This window comes from Maniola hyperantus, chromosome 27 (assembly GCF_902806685.2).
Source record: "Maniola hyperantus chromosome 27, iAphHyp1.2, whole genome shotgun sequence".
In the NCBI taxonomy this organism is placed as follows: Eukaryota; Metazoa; Arthropoda; class Insecta; order Lepidoptera; family Nymphalidae; genus Maniola; species Maniola hyperantus.
The window spans coordinates 4,185,775-4,207,221 of NC_048562.1; the positions used below are offsets into that span (position 1 = coordinate 4,185,775).

The 21,447-nt window shown below is 40.7% G+C and overlaps 1 protein-coding gene and 1 long non-coding RNA gene across 6 annotated transcripts in view; one reads left to right on the forward strand and one right to left on the reverse strand.

Annotated features, from left to right (window-relative positions):
* The window catches only part of E(Pc) (Enhancer of Polycomb), a 79,079-nt gene that overhangs the window by 15,339 nt on the left and 42,293 nt on the right, over positions 1-21,447 (reverse strand). The window contains exons 3-18 of one of the 5 annotated variants that reach the window (XM_034982638.2): positions 19,381-19,470; positions 18,676-18,824; positions 16,961-17,074; positions 15,617-15,729; positions 14,408-14,602; positions 13,678-13,786; positions 11,312-11,378; positions 9,112-9,206; positions 8,345-8,433; positions 7,530-7,710; positions 6,321-6,859; positions 5,279-5,471; positions 4,492-4,677; positions 2,816-2,998; positions 1,748-1,891; positions 748-879 (exon numbers count right to left, since the gene is read on the reverse strand). In XM_034982638.2, the coding sequence (XP_034838529.1) occupies positions 748-879; positions 1,748-1,891; positions 2,816-2,998; positions 4,492-4,677; positions 5,279-5,471; positions 6,321-6,859; positions 7,530-7,710; positions 8,345-8,433; positions 9,112-9,206; positions 11,312-11,378; positions 13,678-13,786; positions 14,408-14,602; positions 15,617-15,729; positions 16,961-17,074; positions 18,676-18,824; positions 19,381-19,470 (2,579 nt within the window). Of the gene's footprint in view, positions 1-747; positions 880-1,747; positions 1,892-2,815; positions 2,999-4,491; positions 4,678-5,278; positions 5,472-6,320; positions 6,860-7,529; positions 7,711-8,344; positions 8,434-9,111; positions 9,207-11,311; positions 11,379-13,677; positions 13,787-14,407; positions 14,603-15,616; positions 15,787-16,960; positions 17,075-18,675; positions 18,825-19,380; positions 19,471-21,447 lie in introns of all 5 variants that reach the window. The other 4 variants (XM_069507853.1, XM_069507855.1, XM_069507854.1 and 1 more) reach the window with 4 other exon arrangements.
* LOC138404331 (uncharacterized) overlaps positions 1,119-21,447 on the forward strand; it is a 265,328-nt gene continuing 244,999 nt past the window's right edge. Inside the window, exon 1 of the long non-coding RNA XR_011238333.1 lies at positions 1,119-1,158. This is a non-coding gene — a long non-coding RNA (uncharacterized lncRNA). The remainder of the gene's footprint in view (positions 1,159-21,447) is intronic.

The following is a 21,447-nucleotide window of genomic DNA, read 5'->3' on the forward strand; positions in this document are numbered from 1 at the left end:
TTAATCACGTCGCAACGGTGCAACGGATTGACGTATTTTTTTGCATGGGTATAGATAAAGACCTGAAGAGTGACATAGGCTTCTTATCCCGGAAAACCAAAAAGTTCCCACGGGATTTCTATACACCTAATTCCACGCGGACGATGTCGCGGGCATCAGCAAGTTTGTGTTATAAATATCCAGGTGAGCGCAGCGAGCGCGAACTTGTTAAAATCAGCCAAGTGCGAGTCAGGCCCGCGCACCGAGGGTTCCGTACTACAATCGTATTTTATCGACATTTTGCACGATAAATCAAAAACTATTACGCACAAAAATAAATAATAATCTGTTTTAGAATGTACAGATAACGCCCTTTCATATGATACCCCACTTGATATAGTTATCTTACTTTGAAAATTGACAAAACAAATTATTATTTGTCCATGAATACATTTTAGGTTGTGTGATCTAACCACAAATTCATGGTTTTCAGGTTAATTCTTTTACTTGTGCTATAAGCCCAAGTAAAATATCCAGTACTTCTGCTATAAGCCCAAGTAAAATATCCCAATGCCCAATTCCATGATTCTAGGTCAACAGAAGTACTTCTTGGCTGACAGACAGACAGATAGACAACAAAGTGATCCTATAAGGGTTCCGTTTTTCCTTTTGAGGTACGAAACCCTAAAGATACTGTTGAACTAGATGATGCCCGCAACTTAGTCTACACTCTGACTTGAATCTACCGATGGTAATGACGTCACTCACCTTCAGGCTCTCGGAGACGGCGACGGTGACGATCTGCGGTTGTTGCGCGTCTGACGTCACCGCCGTGACGTCAGCGCCGCGCCGGTGCGCCGCGGACGTTATTATATGCTTTTTGAGCGGCGAATGCTTGGTCTGCAAGAAATTATATCAATGCTATACAGGTACTCGGCCGAAAGTGATGTACATCGACATTTAGAAGGAGATAGCAGATTTGTAGAGCGTTGTCACTGTCATTGAAACCGACAAAACGTCATATGAGTGACATAGAGAACGCTTTAAAGGCCGATGTACATTACTTTCTGCCGCGTACTGTACTCAAATAAATAAATAAATAAATGAAAATCTTTTTTATTCAAATAAACTTTTACAAATACTTTCGAAAAGTCGGATGCATCTACCAAAGGATTACTTGTATGGGATTACGTATAACGGAGAGAGCGCTTTAGTAACTTCTTTAGGCGGATAGTCTCTATATATGAATCGCTGAATGTGTTGCTAAGCGCAAATCTCGAGAACAGCTGAACCGATTTCGCTAATTATTTTTTTATAGTATTCCTTGAAGTACGAGGATGGTTCTTACCAACTCAATTGGTCTTAAAACCAACACTTTTCTATATTCCTATACAAAACATTCGTAATAATACTTAAAAGTCAATTTGAACTTTAATACCATACCATAAAGTTTAAGTGTTAGTGGAGGGGTTCCGGGAAGGCTGACCCGAATAGCAGAATAAGTAAAAAAAAAACCCAGCCAAGTGCGAGTCAGACTCGCGCACTGAGTGTTCCGTACCACAGTCGTATTTTTTCGACATTTTGCACGATAATTCAAAAACTATAATGCATAAAAATAAATAAAAATCTGTTTTAGAATGCACAGGTGAAGACCTTTCATATGATACCCCACTTGATATAGTTATCTTACTTCGAATATTGAAAATACTAATTTCGACTGTTAGGCGGTATGAAGTTCGCCGGGTCAGCTATAATAAAAAAATCTTACCTGTACAGTTTTGAGTTGCACGCCGCGCGTCACCTTGACCTCTTCCACCGTCTCCTCCGGCCGTCTCCTCTCCACTTTGATCTGTGGCACTTCGTTCACCTCCTCCACGATTATCTTCGAAGTAGGTACCGGGCATTTCTCCACCTAAACATACAATTACGATTTCATTTTTGGAGTGAAACTCAAAAATTTTCGGGACGCCGATTCTGAAATTTTTTACAAAAAAAATAAAAACCGACTTCGTTACATAAACACTAAAAATTGAAAAATAATTTAATTTATTACCGAGTATATTATGTATACAAGAGTTAATATAGTTCCATAATAATACTTTTTGGTGCCGGTGCCAATTAGCTTTAGCTGCGCGAATCGTCTAGACTTCATATTTTTATGGGACTCCACAATGGCACCTCATTGGCACCGACCCCAAAAAATATTATTATGGAACTATATTAACTCTTGTATACATAATATTCTCGGTAATAAATTAAATTATTTTTCAATTTTTAGTGTTTATGTAACGAAGTCGGTTTTTATTTTTTTTGTAAAAATTTTTTATTTCACAATTTTTAGTGGCCCCATGGAATTATGCTATGACTGGTTAAAAATCTACTGTTTACTAAGCTATTACACTGATCGCGAGCAATTTACTCTTATCCGTTGAGGAGTTCCAGTATCTATCTTCGAAGATGTTCATCAGATCTTCACCAAATTGAAATGGGACCAACTTTAAAGTATACCCTTTCAAACAAAAAAAGAATTTTCAAAATCGGTCCAGGCGTTTTTGAGTAATCGGGGAACATACATAAAAAATAAAAATAAAAAGACTCCTCCTTTTTTTGAAGTCGGTTAAAAATGACGTTAATTTTCATATCCAAGATGGCATATTGTGGTTAAAGAATTAAATAATTATAATTTTTATTTTAATCTTTTAGTTTTTACTCTACTTAGGCGTTTCGCTGCGCGGCGCGGCCAGTGTCTCGAGGTGCACTGGTTCTGCGTCCGGCGCGGACACGCGACAGAGCCGGCATGCACCACGCCCGCCCGAACTCTGCCGTGCAATCTTACCTCTTTGGGCGGTCTAGCCGGCTTGGGCGTTTCGCTGGGCGGCGCGGCCAGTGTCTCGAGGTACACGGGCTCGGCGCGGGGCGCGGACACGGCGACCGCGCTGGAGCCGAACGCGTCCGCTCGCCGCCTGCGACCAGAGTCGGCACGCCCGCCCGAACTCTGGCCGTGCAATAAAAAAGGATCCTTTCAAACAAAAAAAAAATGTTTTCATTACATAAAATCTTATTTAATATCCATATAGAACACGCAAACAAAATGTATGGAGCCTGGCTTACCTAGCAGTCCGCCATTTTTCATTTTTTCCAAAATAGCATGTATCAATCAATCAATAGCTGGCATCAATACAAACAACTATTGTTTCAAACTCAAACTCAAATTATTATTTATTGAGAATTGGCAAAATTTTACGCTTCCTCATTGTCATAAATTTTTATTTGTAAGATGATACGAGACTAAATCATCAACATTTCTGAGATATGAGCTACCAAAGTTGTACTGGTGGCTAGACTGTTGTACTGATGACGCCACCAGTACAACCTTGATAGCTTATTATCTCTGAAACGTGACATATTGGAAGGTTTTGTCTAGCACAATACTAGTTTGTATTGATGGCAGCTAAACATTGCTTAATATGGGTTGTATGTGTGGTCGCTATTTTGGAAAAAAAAGTAAAATGGTGGACTACTAGGCAGCCCACAATTTCAGAGTCCTTTTATTTAACCTGTAGTCAGATTTAACCCAAACTATAGCCAAAATGAACCTATCCTATAGTCAACTTATAGTAAAATTTAACCTAACCTATAAATTTATTTAACCTAACTTATAGTTAAATTTAACCAACTTTATAACCTTAACTACCTTTTTTACCTTAACTTAATATAATATAATCTAAGTATAGTCTACACATTCGCCTAATTTTTATCTTTCAAATGTCAATAATGAATTCCAAATGTCCAAATTTTGATTAAACAAGTACACAATCGCACTAATTAAATTTAAAAATTAAATATAAAAACCAGCCAAGTACGAGTCACACTCACGCACCGAGGGTTCCGTATTACAGTCGTAATTTTTCGACATTTTGCACGATAAATCAAAAACTGTTATGCATAAAAATAACTAAAAACCTGTTTTAGAATGTACAGGTAAAGCCCTTTCAAATGATACCCCACTTGGTATCGTTATCTAACTTTGAAAATTGAAAATTTTAATAAAGGTTCATGAACACATTTTGATTGTTTTTCCTTTGATGTAACCACAAATTCACGGTTTTCGAATTTATTCCTTTACTTGCGCTATAAGACCTACCTACCTACCAAATTTCATGATTCTAGGTCAACGGGAAGTACCTTATAAGTTTTCTTGATAGACACGATGGACAGACACACAGACAAGAAAGTGATTCTATAAGGGTTTCTTTTCTCCTTTTGAGGTACGGAATCCTAAAATTGTAAAATACCTTAGTTTTAGTTTAGTTTAGTTTTTTTAAAAAGAATATTAGCCATGTTAAATGACTAATATTCCCCTTTCCTCTCCAACTAAGCGTCAAGCTTGTGCTAGGTGTTAGGTACGACAATAGTGCAACGGGCGGGGTTTGAACGTCGACCTTTCAGTTTTCAGTCCACTCCTTTACCCATTGAGCTATTGAGGCTCTAAACCTAAGTATCCACTAGTACCTTAGTATCCACGTCCTTGACTAATTCCTCTAACAGATCATCAGTTATTGCGATCTTCTTATCATCCGTTAACGCCTTCAAGTCGGTCCCAGATAGTATGCTCTCCACTTGAGCTTCCGTGAGTCCGGTGAAGTTCTCTGTTAATAGATCTTCTCCGCTTGTATCCAGGCTTCCACTGTTGTCCATCTGGAATACAAGTCTTAATTACAAACCAAAAAGTAAAATATAAGTAAGGTTCCAGAGAAATGAACTGAACTGAGTTGTTAAATAAATAAATAAAAAATAAAAATTAATAAAACAAATAAATAAAAAATAAAAAGTAACTGAATCTGAAACCAAAACTTAGGTTACACTAGACTATAGTTGGGTTACACTAGACTATAGTTAGGTTACACTAAGCAATAGTTAGATTACACTATAGGCTTTAGGTTACACTTTTCCCAGAAGGTTATAGTTAGGTTACACTAGGCTATAGTTATTAGTTAGGTTACACTAAGCTATAGTTAGATTACACTATAGTCTATAGGCTATAGTCAGGTTACACTAGGTTATAGTTAGGTTACACTAAGCTATAATTAGATTACACTTTAGGCTATAGTTAGGTTACCCTGGGCTATATAGTTGGGTTACACTACACTATAGTCAGATTACACTATAGGCTATAGTTAGGTTACCCTGGGCTATAGTTAGGTTACACTATTGGCTATAGTTAGGTTACCCTGGGCTATATATTTAGGTTACACTAGGTTATAGTTACATTGGTTACATTAGGCAATAGTTAGGTTACCTCAGGATTAATGTCCCCATACAGGTCTCCGAGGGTGAACTCGCTAGTGGTGAAGGTGTCCAGAGCTCCGGACGGCGGGCCGGACGTCAGCTCGACGGATATGGGCGTGTCCAGTGCGATGGGGAACTGGTTGTCTGCTGGTCTGTCGATGTAAGGTGGCGAGGGCGGCGGCGTTTTTGGTCGGAAGTGTAACCTGGTATAATACAGTTTATATTAGGGACTATAGGGGAGTCACACGTCAGCATCATGGTGCTGTGGCGGTTGTCACAACTGCAACTAGATGGCGCTATTCAATCGATAACATTTCATGATGTAGTCCCGAACAAATGTACCGCCGAAAACACTCGCACTAACGGAGTTTTCTGCAATCCTCGTAGTACCTCAGTACCCTTATTATAAAAAGTGACAAACGTGATTGAGGGACAAACCAACACGCGGACCGATTCGCGGGCATCAGCTAGTCTGGACTATAAAGAAGTATCAGGCAGTAGTGGGCAGCAGTGGCGTGCAGCTGATAGAGGCATAAACGCACTGCTTACCCTTATTGTAATAAATCAATGCTTATTTTTCATTAAAACCTACCGGAAAATAAGTTCATACCTAAATGCATACCCTGGCTTGAAATCCTGTGCACGCCACTGGTGGGCAGTCATTTTTAAATCTTTTAGTATTTGTTGATATAAAAATACACATTGAAATATATATATATAATATATATATAAATTTCAAATCTCTAACTATTACGGTTCACGAGATACAGCCCACTGACAGACATACGGGTAAACGGACGGACGGACAGCTAAGACTTATTACTAGGGTCCCGTTGGCACCTTTCGAATACAGAACCCTAAAAAGCGCGATACCTGACACATTTTTGGATGACTCAAAGTCAAAGTCAAAATAGGTAATAAATTACTCTTTTTGATAGTCAGATGTTGGATTTATAAGATATAGTGGTGATAATTATTACGCACACAACTTAAAACTAAAGCTACGAGGGTTCCAAACGCGCCCCGGTCTGTCATAAATTATTATTACTCACCATTTCTTATTAACTTCATTGATAAACTCCTCAAACTGCCTCTCCACGGGTTGCAAGCTCTCGTCGGAGTCATAACTGCTGTCACTGCACTCACTCCAGGACCTCTTCCTCATCACCCTCTCCAGGTTCCCTCTTACCACACTGTCTATAGTCCGTACTCTGTCACTATCACTAACACTAGCCAACGCACTATCACTACCCGGTAACACATTATCAACGTCCATTTCTATTTTAACATCCGTACTGTCCAAATTGACATCATCAGCATCGACGTCGAGTTTGATATCATCAACGTCAAGTTTGATATCATCAACGTCAACTTTGACGTCGTCAACGTCGATTTTGACGTCGTTGACGTCGAATTTGAGGTCGAGGTCGAGCCTGAGGTCGTCGGCGGCTGTATTGACAGGGTCGGTCCACAGGTGGGGGTTCTTGGCGAGGTGTTTTCGGAAAGCGTGCCGCCAGGGGTATTTCCCGCCCGTGTGGTAATCTCTCGTCATCTCCTTCGGTGTCCGGTGTGGTTTTGTTTCTAGTTCAACCTGGGGGACAAAATGAAATTTTATTTTTTTATTATCCATACTTCCATAATAATATTATAAATGCTAAAGCGTGTCTGTCTGTCTATCTGTCTGTCTGTCTGCCTGTCTGCTAGCCTTTCTCAGCCCAACCGTTTAACCGATTTTGACGAAAATTGGTACAGATATAGCTTGCATCCCGGGGAAGGACATAGGCTACTTTTTATCCCGGAAAACCAGGGAGTTCCCACAGGATTTTTAAAAACCTAAATCTACGCGAACGAAGTCGCGGGCATCATCTAGTAATGCATAAAAATAAATAAAAATCTGTTTAGAATGTACAGGTACAGTCCTTTCATATGATACCCCACTTGGTGTATTAATCTTGCTTTGAAAGTTGAAAATACTAATTATTATTTGCCATGAACGCATTTTATTTATTTTTTGGGATGTAACCACAGATTCACGGTTTCCGGATTTTTTTCCCCTTACGTGTGCTATAACCTACCTGCCAAATTTCGTGATTCTAGATCAACGGGAAGAAGCCTTTAGGTTGCTTGACAGACACAACAAAGTGATCCTACAAGGGTTCCGTTTTTCCTTTTCAGTTATGGAACCCTAAAATTGGAAGTGGGTCACAAATCACTGGAATATACCATCTCTCCCAAAACTACTCACTTGTCATGATACATACCTCTTCATCCCGTCGCGCTCTGTCCAGTGAACTGTTCGCATGTCTGAAGGGGAGGTTGGACCATAGGTCGTCGAGAGGGGTCGCTATTCGATCCAGAATCACCCTGCCTCCCCGACCTAGTCTTCTTCGAGCGAATCCTATGCATCGAGGGTAGGGGTGGTTGATTGATGTTAGTGTGAACCTGTAGGCAGAAAAAAATGATTAAAAAAACCCGGCCAAGTGCGAGTCGGACTCGCGCACTAAGGGTTCCGTACCATTATGTATTATGATGTATTATTATGACACACAGACACACATGCATATGTGAATCACCTACTAGGTATTTTTACTAGTTAATTGACATTTATTACATAATATTATATTGTAAAGCTTGCTTAAATTATTTGGTCTCTTTAAACGTACTGTTATAAATTTATAATTAATAACTATTTAAGTAATCTAAATATATAAAAGGAAAAGGTGACTGACTGACTGACTGATCTATCAACGCACAGCTCAAACTACTGGACGGATCGGGCTGAAATTTGGCATGCAGATAGCTATTATGACGTAGGCATCCGCTAAGAAAGGATTTTTGAAAATTCAACCCCTAAGGGGGTGAAATAGAGGTTCGAAATTTTTGTAGTCCACGCGGACGAAGTCGCGGGCATAAGCTAGTTATCTATAAAAACGGCAAAAAAATCACGTTTATTGTATCTGGGCGCGAACCCAGAATACGTAGGTTCGAATTCTGCCGGTTCACATTTTTTGATATGTATTTAAAATTATTTGGAAATGTGTATACTTGCAATAGGTAAAAAAAATGTCAACATTACCTTGTCCTCTCGTCCATTTCGTGTTCAAACATTCCGTTCTTAGAAGGGTTCTCCGGGTCCACGGGTTCGCCGTACAGTGTCGACGTGGGCTGGAACAATAAACTATCATTAACACACTTTTGTATAATATGTGTATGGTTATGTGCGTATTTAGTAATAATAAGGTATTGGACTGTATAAGTCCCGCAAATTGCTATTACGCTAGAACCATGTCTCATTAACAAAGCATACTGTACATCCTTATACTCGGCAAGCTTGTGGTTTCAGTACACGCAAAGGGCTTACAATGCGCTGCGAGTCCAATATAATGATGCGTTCAGGATTTTGTTGCGGCAACCTCGGTTCTGTAGTGCATCAGGTTTGTTTGCTGAGGCGCGGACAGATGGCTTTGATGCCATCTGGCGCAAGAAAACAGCCTCACTATTATCCAGAGTCCGAGGAAGCAGCAACAGAGTCCTGCGCATGATAGCGGACAAAATGGATAGTCCTCTGATGGGGAAACTCGTGCAAAGGACTAAATCCCTTTTGGTTATTAAATATTAAGTACTAACATAGTGATTAAGTAATTTGTTACTAACTCTTTAGTGTTTAAGTATTAACATAGTTATTAAGTATTTATTGTTACTAACACTTATGGACCTTTTGTTGTCCGATTAAATAAATAAATGAAATGAAATTAACATCGAAATGACGTAATTTAGTCGGTTAAAAAAATGCACAATTGCTAAGTATTTAGTAGTGTCTGTCTGTATGTCTCGTATACTCACCAGCTCGTAAAAACAGCCAGGTTTCCGTCGGAAGGCGAAGGGGCCGTCATCCGGCGGCGCCGCTTCTTCTTCTGACGACGTACACACGCCTGAATCTGAAATATTGTAAATATAAAATAAATATCTTTCCGTCTCTACTCGATTTTACTTACTCTAAAGATCCACTTGTTTTTTTTTTGCTAGGAAATGCTTTTACGCATCCTCCCCGGACCACGTTTCTTCTGGGGAGGTATGTGGGACTACTCTAAAGGTCCACTGCACCAAACTGTTTTGCATTTAGTTAAGTTAAATTTTGTGATGCTGCTGACAGGCCGCAATTACACCTGTAAATTTTACTCACGTAAGTAGCTGACGTGATTAACTTACGACAAATTTACTAATGTAAACATTCTTATAAGAACTTACAATGGTAATTTTCTTGTAAATAACCTACGCAAGCTAGTTACGTGAGTAAATCTTACAGGTGTAATTCTTTAAGCTGTGAACGAAAAAGTTTAGAAGGCGCGTTTCTTACGATTTCCATTCGGAAATAGGGGACACAAACTTTTTTTAAAATTTGTAGACTATCGATTGGCTGCAATCAGATTTGCTGGCAAGTGATGAGCGCACTTGCGTAGAAGATGCCTATTCACTCTCGACTTGAAGATGCCCATATTAAAATTGTAGGGAAAACTGATGCCGAAAGGGTGTTCCATATCTTAGCGGTTCGAATTAGAAACGAGGAGGCAAATCGCTTCGTATGTGTTCGTGGAATTACGACTATGTACGGGTGCAGACCTTGGCCTTACAGTATGATAGTAGAAAGATGAAGGAGTAACTAGGTCAAAAAGTTCTTGGGCACACTCTAATATGTTTCTTCAACCACAGGCTTGTGATTGGTTCGTACTGTGTGTCATGTGACATTGACCGCTGCCGTGATTGACCAACTCAAAGTGGTAGTTACAGAGCTTCAATCGAAGTGAAGACACGTGCGGTAGAGTATGAAGCGCACCACGGTAGAGAATTCGTTAAGCAATAATGGAGGGTAGTGAATATTTCTATGCTTTGTCGTTCACTGCTTTTGAGTAGTTTATTCCAGGGTAGAAAAAGATATAGAAAATTTAACTTAAACTTTAACAGGATGGTGTAAATGGATCTAAGTGCATGCAAGTTAACCAATAGTGTAATAGACCCTAAAAGGCTTTTACAAGCCCCCTTTCTGTTGAACCAACCTCTTTGCTTAACCTCTTTACGTTCGAATCGATAACAAATGCTAGATTTTCAAATAACAATAGCATAAGATAACAAATATTTGTTGGTGAACATCACAAAAACAGAACAAAGGATTCTGTAGTCTGTCAGACGACCGACATAGCGGCGTAACCAGTTTATAGCGGATTCTACCCCCCTCTTTGTTTGCTTACAACACTTGGGACCGAATTAAATACAGTGCGACAAGGCTATCTTGGCGCGTAGCGAAAATCGGAACTAACGTTGCTGTCATGTGTCACCTTTATTCTTGTTTGAATAGTCTAAGCCTTTGTTCTCCAACAGCACCCCCCTGTCGATGTGCCAAGTGCCAAGAGTACTGTACCTTGGTCCTAATCCGCGATTACACTTGTAAGTTTAACTCACATAAGTAAATTTTTCAACTTATCTAAGTTGTCAGTCTATACTATACACTTCTTATAAGTGTTTATATTGGTAAATTAGTCGTAAGTTAATCACGAAAGCTACTTACGTAAGTAAATTTATAGGTGTAATCTACGTAGCACTCTTTTTAAAAATCCCATGTTTTTGGCGTTAACTCAAAAACAACTTTTTGGAGTTAGCCGCTTTTTAGAAAAAGGTCGGCACATTGTTATAAAGTGACATATCTGTGATCTTATGCTAAAGCACTTGGTAAAGCCATGTACATATTTTTTGTCTTTTCAGGGTTCCGTACCTCAAAAGGAAACTATAGGGCATTTCGTTGTCTGTCTATCTGTCGTGTCTGTCAAAACAAGTGAATCAAAACCTATACGGTACTTTCCTTTGACCTACAATCATGAAATTTAGCATGTAGCACTGTCTTATAGCACAAGTAAAGGAAAAATCGGAAAACCGTGAACTTGTGGTTACAGCACAAAAAAATAAAAAAGTGTTATTTTTCGTACGATGGTACGGAACCCCTCGCGTGCGAGTCCGACTCGCGCTTGACTGGTTTTTGGGTGACACTGACCTCTGTGAGGGTGTGCAGTGGGTTGGTGGTGGCGGTGCTTCCGTCTCTTGTACGGACGCTTCTCGCGCTGCAAAACAAAACGCATAACAACCACGGGCGAACACTGCGGGACTTATACAACGTTAGTTTTAGTATACGCAAAACCTAAAAATGGTTTGTTCAGAATCAGTAACAGAATCGATTGCGATCATTTTTAGTACGGGCTATATTTTGACCAAAAAATACTTTAAAATCCTGCAAGTTTGAACACCTAGTTGAATGACCGCATGCACCAGCTGATTCGACTCGCGCGAGCGGGAGCGCGCACGATCGACGCTAGCCGTCCCGTTCTGTCACAGCCGCTCCCTTGGGGTGACCATGTTTTTGCGGGAGAACGACTCCATACAAAAAGCTTATAACTTCGTAAGTATTCATTAAATATTCTTGAAATTTTGTATATTTATTCTTTATGTAAAATTATTCCACACGTGTTTCGGTTTTAGCGTATACTAAAACTAACGTTATATACTACGGATTATTTCAAGTGGAACTTCTTTATCCGCGTAGCAATGAAGCGAGAAATATTTTAATGTGTCGTGTTGTGTCGTGACGCGTCAGAAGCATAGCAGCAGCAGAAGCAAGCCAGCTTTCCTTTTATATTTTTAGAAAGGAAAGGTTGACTGACTGACTGACTGACCTATCAACGCATAGCTCAAACTATTGGACGGATCGGGCTGAAATTTAGCATGCAAATCGCTATTATGACGTAGGCATCCGCTAAGAAAGGATTTGAAAGGAAAAATCCGTAAAAGGAAAAAAGGGTTCGAAACATGTGTATTCCACGCGGACGAAGTCGCATACGCAAGTATTAGAGAGAGATACATTATAATGCACTGGCATGTCGTGACGCCTTATGTCGCGTCTCTCTCTAACCATCCTTAATGTATGAAACCGATATGTTTCCTACACATCACGACACAACACGACACGCTAGTACATTTCCGGCTTCACTATGCTGCTATTTTATGAAAATTATCATAATCGGTATAGGTGACGGATATGACGTCATCTGAGCTGGTGGTAGTTTAGTTTTACATCTACCAGTACTCCGAATACTATTAGCATGTCGGTGACGCGAGCTTGGAGTTTTTACCCAACCTTAAGAAGTTTTCACTTAGAAAGTAGTTTTTTTGTACATTTTTACTCTAAATGCCTGATAGTAAATGCTTAGTAACAATTGACGCACAGAAAAAATAAAATAAAAACTTAAGATCTAAATGATATTACCACTTCAAAGAGAACTTGAAAATCATTTTTTCAATACCCATCGCTGAAATTGTAATAGTTGTTTCCTGAAGCGAAATGGTTTTGTCATTGTATGTAATGTATGTAATGTAAAAAAAATATTACAGTCAAAAATGGCAAATTTACAATAGAGAAAAACAAAACTCGAATGAGACCTCGAACTAATAGTAATACCGCGTGGATGCAGGCTAGTTTATGCCGTATCACTGCGCGCGAGAACTTACTTTGCTCTAAACTTTTTCACTTTATCGGCAGCGCGTTTCGAATGGATGTACCTACCTACTGTTCTCGTTATGTCTAGTGAATTACTATTGTTTCTCATACTTTCGAGTTGACGATTTTTTGGTTAATAATTATTTCAAAACAAAAACATTTTTATTTTTTAAGTTTAACTCGATGTTTCGATAGTCCCTACTACTGAGGGAAAATCTTTCTGTCGCGGGAAAACAACCACTACAATTTCAGCTTGTAGGTTTACCGGTACGGATCTAGACGCATGAGCGACACTTGTAGGGATATACTCACACACACGTAGACTAATTACCGTCAGAAGGATTTGTGTATATGTGTATGATCGACTTATTAGGGTTCCGTACCTCAATAGGAAAAAAGGGACCCTTATAGGATCACTATGTTGTCTGTCTGTCTGTCCGTCGTGTCTGTCAAGAAAACCTATAAGGTACTTCCCGTTGACCTGGAATCATGAAATTTGGTCGTTAGGTAGGTCTTATAGCACAAGTAAAGGAATAAATCCGAAAACCATGAATTTGTGGTTACATCATAAAAAAAATTAAAATGAGTTTTTTTTAAATCGAACCTGGGGCTTCCCACTTATTAAGAAAGACCAGCGAGCGCCACCACAGCGCCAGCGTAGTCATCAAACTATACGAAGACGCGGTAACCAATGCACAAGACGTGTGACAGCCAGGGCCCATTGAGACATTTATGGTCATGTGTTCAAGGTCATGCCTTTAGTTCCGTACCGAAACCCATAATTTTATGATTAAAGAAAAAGAAAATTGAAACCACCATTACCAATAGGGGTTGTACCTAAGATATACCTTAAATCTAGTATTTCTCACCTGTCGGGGCTGGTCGACGGGGGTGGGGGGAGCCCTCGGTGGGTAGTGCTGCACGGTGTAGTCTCGGCGGAAGCTCGCCGACGTTAGCGGCACGGCTGTGTACTGGGGGCTGTTGACAAAACTTTACGTTTTTAATGGTTTCTCTCAAAATGTATGGGTTTTCTGATATATCTATAGTCCGCGACAGGTTCAGATGGTTATCAGGGTATGAGGCGGCGGGATGCCCCACACGCCCGTTAGCGCGGGGGCTGTGCGGTTGTGCGGGGTGTTCCGTCTTGCCATCTTGATCTGTCGCGTACTATACCACGTTTTGTTCGTTGATGATAGTAAGTATTTCTCTACATCACTTTATCTTCTTCACGAGATCTTCACACAAGTGTCAACAACAACTGTAGAAAGGCAACAACAAAACATTTCGTATTTGTGTATTTGGATGCCCCTACAGGTTTGTGTCCGACAAAGGATATGAATTTGTGCTAATATTATAGCTTCTCTCTCTGTCCTACAAGATAAGACGTATGCAGGTGCTATCGAAGGGGCGCATCACCAAAGGTGTATTTCTCGGACCACGTGACGGCTTGATAACAAAAATTGTTAATCTCAAAGCAACTTTCAGATGCTCGCAGAGGTTTGGGGGATGACATAAGCACATAGTCCAAGAGATCGCCATCGAAACCTTTTAACTATTGTGACCTTATAATGTAACGAAATAAAGAAAAACATCTCTTACCGAGGTGGTGGGTCAGGTAGCAGTTGACTAGCGAAGTCCCCAGCCACATATCGCCTCTCTGACAGTAAAGCTGTTAGCTTGACCAGCTCCCGCTTCGCCCTTTCCCTCCTCGCCACCAGTTCCAACAGGGACAGCGCTCGAGCGAGATCTCTTCTCAGTTTGAGCATCTTCTCGTACGAGCTTTCGTCGTTTTTCCTGTAACAGAGATTTATAAGCTAGTTATGGCAATGTAAGCTCTTTTTTAATTTATAGAATAGCGGTTGGCTGCCATCAGACCTGCTGGCAAGTAATGTTGCCGCCTAAGATGGAGCGCGCTTGCCTAGAAGATACCTATCAATTTTTGACTTAAAGCTACCTTATATATATTCGAATTAGATTTGGCGTCACTAATTGAACTTTGCATAAATAAGTATATTTCAAAATCACACAATCAGCATTTTCCAAAATCTAAATAACGACAAAGGAAAGGTATTCAATATTGCATTAGAACTATTACAAAGGGATTAAAGTATTGAATTTAAAATAATAGAAAAATTTATTATATATTCAGGTTCACTTAAAACTATTGAAAGACTTTTAGCAAATGCAGCCAAAATTTAACTCAAATGAAGAATTTCAAAATAAATTAGGATATTGCAATATAGATGACGCCTACGACTTCGTGCTAGAAGTCTGTTACCTTTTCATGGTTAACAGTAGTTTGAGCTGTGCGTTGATAGATCATCACTTTTTAGGGTTCCGTACCTCAAAAGGAAAAACGGAACCCTTATAGGATCACTTTGTTGTCTGTCTGTCTGTCGGTCTGTCAAGAAACCTACAGGGTACTTCCCGTTGACCTAGAATCATGAAATTTGGTAGGTAGGTGGGTCTTATAGCTGGTATTAGGGGAAAAATCTAAAAACCATAAATTTGTGGTTACATCACACAAAAAAAAATTAAATTGTGGTCATAAACTAATAATTAGTATTTTCAATTTTCGTATTAAGATAACTATATCAAGTGGGGGTATCATATGAAATGGCTTCACCTGTGCACTTTAAAACAGATTTTTAATTATTTTTATGCATCATAGTTTCTGAATTATCATGCAAAATATCGAAAAAATAAGACTGCGGTACGGAATCCTCATTGCGCGAGCCTGACTCGCACTTGGCCGGTTTTTCCTTTTAGAAATAGCTATTCCATACACTGAATTGAACAGGCTCTAACCTGTTTTTCCTGGTCTGCATCTTCTCCGTCCGCCGCCGAAACGCCAGGTATGGGTTGTTAGACGACTGCCCCGGCCGGCTCTCCGTCTTCACCGACAGTATCAGCGGGTGTTGCTGCAATAGGACATTCCTATTATTGTGCCCAGCGGCGGGCAGTCCAACAGGGCTTCTCTATCATAAGAGAGGACAAAAAACGTTGCCTTACTACTACTATACATTATAATGGTCCGCGACAGGTCGAGATGGTAGCAGTGGGGATCTCAGCTATGCTAGTGACGTCTAGCCCTCAAGGGGAGAGAGTGAGCATAAGGGACAAGGAGGAGACAAAAAAATTGTAGGGAGTCAAGAAGGCGCCCCGGGAAAACGCCAAGAGCAAGTACCAAACGGGCGCCCTCCCGCGATTCAGCCCAAGAGGTCGAGATGGCAACCGGAGAGGGAACGCCTCGCACAGCCCCCGCGCTAACCCGGTGCGGGCGAGCGCGGGTGACGTGCGGGTGTGCAGGGTCCCCCCCCCCCGCTTCATACCCTGATTGCGATCTCGACCTGTCGCGGACTATAGGTCTAAAAAATCTGGTGTTGGATGTGCTATTACCAAAAAAGTCACGGGCACGGGCCCTCTAAGTTTCTTGCTGGTTCTTCTCGGTAAGCAGGGCATTTAGAACCAGTGGTAGATTCAGTTGACAACGCAAAAGCACTTGTTAAAAGTTTAATTGAATTCAATCTATTCCTACTAATGAACAAACTACCCTCATCGTTGATTTTGTTTCCCTCAATATGAAAGCCCAACACCAGCTCTAATGATATTACGTCCCTGGTGCGGTCAGTTGACTACCTCGAAGTCTAGTGGCTATAAGGTCCCGGGTTCGAGAACCGGGCTGGGCCGGGAAATACTGAATAAAAGCTCGGAGTTGAATAGTTGGCGGTGTTACACCCTCGTACCTCGAAAAGCACGCAAAGCTCTTAGTCCAACGCCTGATTTCTCTCTGGTCGTGTCGGATTGCTGTCCCATCGGACTATGAGAGTCAGAGAATTTTGTTCAAACACTTGTGCACTATAGCACAGTTCACGACAGTTAGGGAACTTCTAACAAAACGTCGAGGATTCGACGTCACTGCCAGGCGTCAAATGTTAGTACATTTGACGCAGGTAGCCCTAAAGTAGCTCTATTTTTCTTTGATTTTTCGTCACCATAGTCTTTGACATATCGTCGATTCAAGATCAAACCGAGAGTTCCTTCACTCTAGTTCATTCTAGTATGTCCTGCGTAGTTGGTTTAGTTTGGTCGCCGTGGTCGGGAGGAAGGTATTACATCAGAACTCTATCAGGGGTGGTCCATGCAACCTACCGCTCGTTTGTCGAAGACTGCCGCAAGTTTCCTTCGCGGACCTGCACTCTTCACCGCCACCGTCCCTCCGTACTGAGCGTTCGTGAGCACGCAGTCCTTTTGTACCCGAGAGCCCTGGTAATATAGCACTAATTATTTCCGTTTTTTACACAGCTGCAGCGCTTCCAGTGCTGAAGAAATCCATAAATATGTTTCAAGGATTGTGTTCCAGAAATACTAAAGCACTGCACAGCTCGATCACTTACAATGGCGTATTTGTTCGGCCAGTTACCCACGCCTAGAAGACGTAGCGCCGCTATTTCAAGTCTCGTTCACGCCCTCTGCCGGGAACTATTAGTAATTTCTAGTTAACTACCGACCTTAGTTCATTCTGCGATTCTGTACTGCCCCTATTTCCCGATGTTCAAACTGAAACTATACAAGTTTACTGCCTGTATAGGTAATGAACTCTAGAATTTGAAGTCAGTATCAAGAACGGCCTGTGCCTACTTATTGATGGTCAATTTGGAAGAACTTAAACGCAACACCAAATAAAATCTTTTGCCTTCATGATCTAGCTTTTGCCTTCCATCTATATTCAACATTTACTTACAATCTGTACTTAGTTAGATTGTTCTGTTGCCTAAGCAAATGTATCACGCTTTATACCAACTTACTTGATCTTTATTCTAGTAGAATACCAGATCTACGACATTTTGAAGACTGTCATCAAATGGTCCTGTCTTCATAAAGTTTCAACCCCTAAAACTTATGTACCTGATATTTATCCCTCGTACTTAGTCCTAATCTTTTTGTTCAGTGTCACCAGACCTTTGTTGCTTTAGCCAAATTTTTCAGCAGTTTTTAATATTTTGCTAAAATATAGAAAATCGCCAAATTATATTGACTTACCAGATTTTCTCCAGCAACATATTTGGCATCGTTCTACCCCCAACAAAATGACCAACACTACTTAGACACCCTAAGTAAAGGACGACACGAAAACATCGTCCTGAGGCTTGGAAAATTTCTTTTACCATCTTACCTAACCTTGAGTACTTGGAAGAAAATTCCTCTGCAGTTTTTAATATCCTGGAGCAACACGATGAAGAAGAGAACCAAATTATGCCAACTCACCAGATCATCCTGAAGCTCACCTAGTTTTTTGACTTAATAAAATATGACCAATGAGAAACCCTCAATAACGGTCCAAGAGCCATTGATACTCCTAATTATAACTATCTTGTGGTTATTTTTTTTAGACCATGTCACCTGACTGTTGTTCCTTTAGACTTTTCTCGGCAGTTTTTATATCCTGGGGTAACTAAGACAGTGAAAAGCACCAAATTATCCTGACACCAGATTTTCCTGTGATATGCCCCAGTATTTTTAGTCTGTTGTATAATACAAAGACGGATGGATACAATAGTGGCAGAGGAACTCACAGTGTTGAGGCGCTTGTTCAGCCGGTATAAGCCATTATCGTCTACCCCAACAAAATGGCCAACCAGATACCTTTCGGAAGTCTTTCACCATCTTACCTTAAGTTCTTAGAATGAAATTTCTCTGCAGTTTTTAATGTCCTGAAGTAATAAGATATAAAAGAGCACCAAGTTATACCATCTCACCAGATCACCCTGAAGTTCATGGACTTTCTTGAACCTTGACGTGACCCCGGCATCCTTTGCCAGCCCTAAAACTTAAGAGTGATACATAACAATGTTGGAGAGACTCACAGTGTTAAGGCGCTTGTTCAGCCAGTAGTCGTAGACGGCGATGACGAGGTCGTCGTGCCGCTCCAGCAGCAACTTGGCCTCGTTCAGCGTCACCACCGTCTGCCCTGAGCTCTTTTCTAGCTTATCCATCATCTGCTCGAATTTTAGCTCTGTAAATAACGATAGATAATGTGCTTGAAATTTGCTGGAATAATTCTGAAGGCCTCCTCGATTCTTAACCAGTAGTTAATACTTGTCTGGTTGTCAAGCGGTTGATTACACCAAGACGTGGGGAGGTCCCGGGATTGATTCTCGGTAGGCCAATTTGAGAATTTATAATTTCGAAACTGCCTCTGGTCTGGTGGAAGACTTTAGCAGTGGCTAGTTAGTTTCCAAGCGGTTCCTAATTACTCGCTTGCGACCGTCTAACCAATTAGCGGTGGGTTCCCAGCTACTCGCTTGCGATTGTCCTTTCAACGCTACGCTTTTCGGTGCGAGGCGAAGATGAAGGTGTATCATCATTGACCTATTATCGGCTCATACATTTCCTCTCAGAATGAGAAGAGTTTAGACTATAAGTAGTTCACGAGCTGAACAAGTGCGGATTGGCAGACTTCACAAACCTTTATGGAGAGCTGAGAACATTATGGAAAGCTCTCAAGCAAGTTGCACACTTTGGTGGTATTCTGGCGTATAGTAAAAGAGCTCACCTGGAGAATGCCTCACCTGTAAGCTCTGGACGCCTCTGCTGCTTCAGCCACCGCTCGTCCTCTGTGTCGATGTCGTACTCTGGCGTCTCTTGCTCCTCCCATAGTGCTGTAACAAACGACGGACATTATTTAAGGTTACACTTCATACGTGCTTCTCCATACAAACCTCTGATGCCCACGACTTCGTCTGTGTGGATTTAGTTTTTAAAAATCCCGCGGGAACTTATTGACTTTGCGGAATAAAAACCGGCCAAGTGCGAGTCAGGCTCGTGCAATGAGGGTTCCGTACTACAGTCGTATTTTTTCGAAAAAATATGACTGTAGTAGAGCCTGACTCGCACTTGGCCGGTTTTTATTTAAATAGAGATAGCGAGCAAATGAGCAGGTTGTTAGTAACCTGATGTAAATATATAAATAAACGTCTTTTCTTTCTTTCTTTCGTTCTTGATGTTAAGTGATTACCGCCGCCCATGGACATTTGCAGCACCAGATGAACTGCTAATGCGTTGCCGGCCTTTTGCTGTGGTAGAACAGTGAACTTATGTATTTTTAAAGTTTTTTTATTTTTTTATTCATTATAGGCGCACGCTTGACCACAATCACACCTGATGGGAAGTGATGATGTGGCCTAAGATGGGACGCGTTTGCCTAGAAGGTTCACTCGGAACTATATACCCGGAAGTGCATGTTTTGTTCTCGTGACATCGGGACGTGGTGAGTTTTAAGCATGCCCGGTATTTTTAACAAATAGTGATGAATCAAACATAATTTTTATGATAAGGATTTTTCCGAATATAAACATTTCGGATTACTGAGTCATTGTCTTATACCTACACAATCATTATCACAGTCATCGTGACTAATACACGTAAACCTACCTGTTATTTATAGCACTGTCGTTAAAGGCTATTATAATGACCATTTATAGTATTCCAATACTGGTGGTAAGTGATGATGTAGTCTAAGGTAGGAGCGGGCTAACCTGGAAGGAGTATGGTAGTTTTTAACTAAACCCTTACACGCTTGATTTCTACACGGCATCTTACCGGAAAGCTAAATCGCTTGACGACACGGCTTTACCGGTAGGGCTTAGCCAGATAGTGGTACTGATTCTGAGCACACCTAAATTTTAGAGTATTCGCATCCTCTTCTTACTAATGTAATATGGAAAAGGACAGACACAGTTTGAAAGTTTTAAATTTAATTTAGAGCTGTCAAACCTTGTGACTTTAGCTGCCAGTCGCGAGTCTATGGTTTGAATTTGTAGCGTGCACTAAAATTTAGTCTTTAAATGTAAAATTCATGTTTTGTCCTTTTTTAGCAATATCAAAAAGAAAAAGATGCAGATACTCTAAATTTAGTTTAGAGAAAGACAACATAATCGGCGCTTTTTACTTTTGGGTCCCAAAGTGCTAGAATGGCGACTTCACACCGGAAAGCACGGCGTTGGTTGACATCTTTCTCTAGGTGACGCAATGGTGAGCGCTGTGGTCTTATTAGTGGGAGGTCCGGGATTCGATTCCCGGCAGGGGCAATTTGGAATTTTATAATTTCTAAATTTTCTGGTCCAACCAGAGTTGGAGGCTTCGGCCGTGGCTAGTTACCGCCCTCGGCAAAGCCGTGCCGCCAAGCGATTAAGCGTTCTGATACGATACCGTATAGAAACCAAAGGGGTATGGGTGATGGGTAAACACACCGAAAAGTTAGAGGTGCGTGCCTGGGATCTAACCCCCGACCTCCGATTATAAGGCGGACGTCCTAATCACTAGGCTATCACAGCCCGTAGCAGCTTTACCATACATAGAATTGTTTTTAGGATCACTTTGTTGTCTGTCTGTTTATCTGTCTGTCGGTCTGTCAAGAAACCTACAGGGTACTTCCCGTTGACCTAGAATCATGAAATTTGGCAGATAGGTAGATCTTATAGCTGACATTTGGGGAAAAATATGAAAACCGTGAATTTGTGGTTACATCACACAAAAAAAATTGTAGTCATGAACTAATAATGGCCCCGATTCTCTAGTCTCTCTCTAAACTAAATTTAGAGTATCTGCATCCTTTTTTTTTCACTAATGCTAAAAAA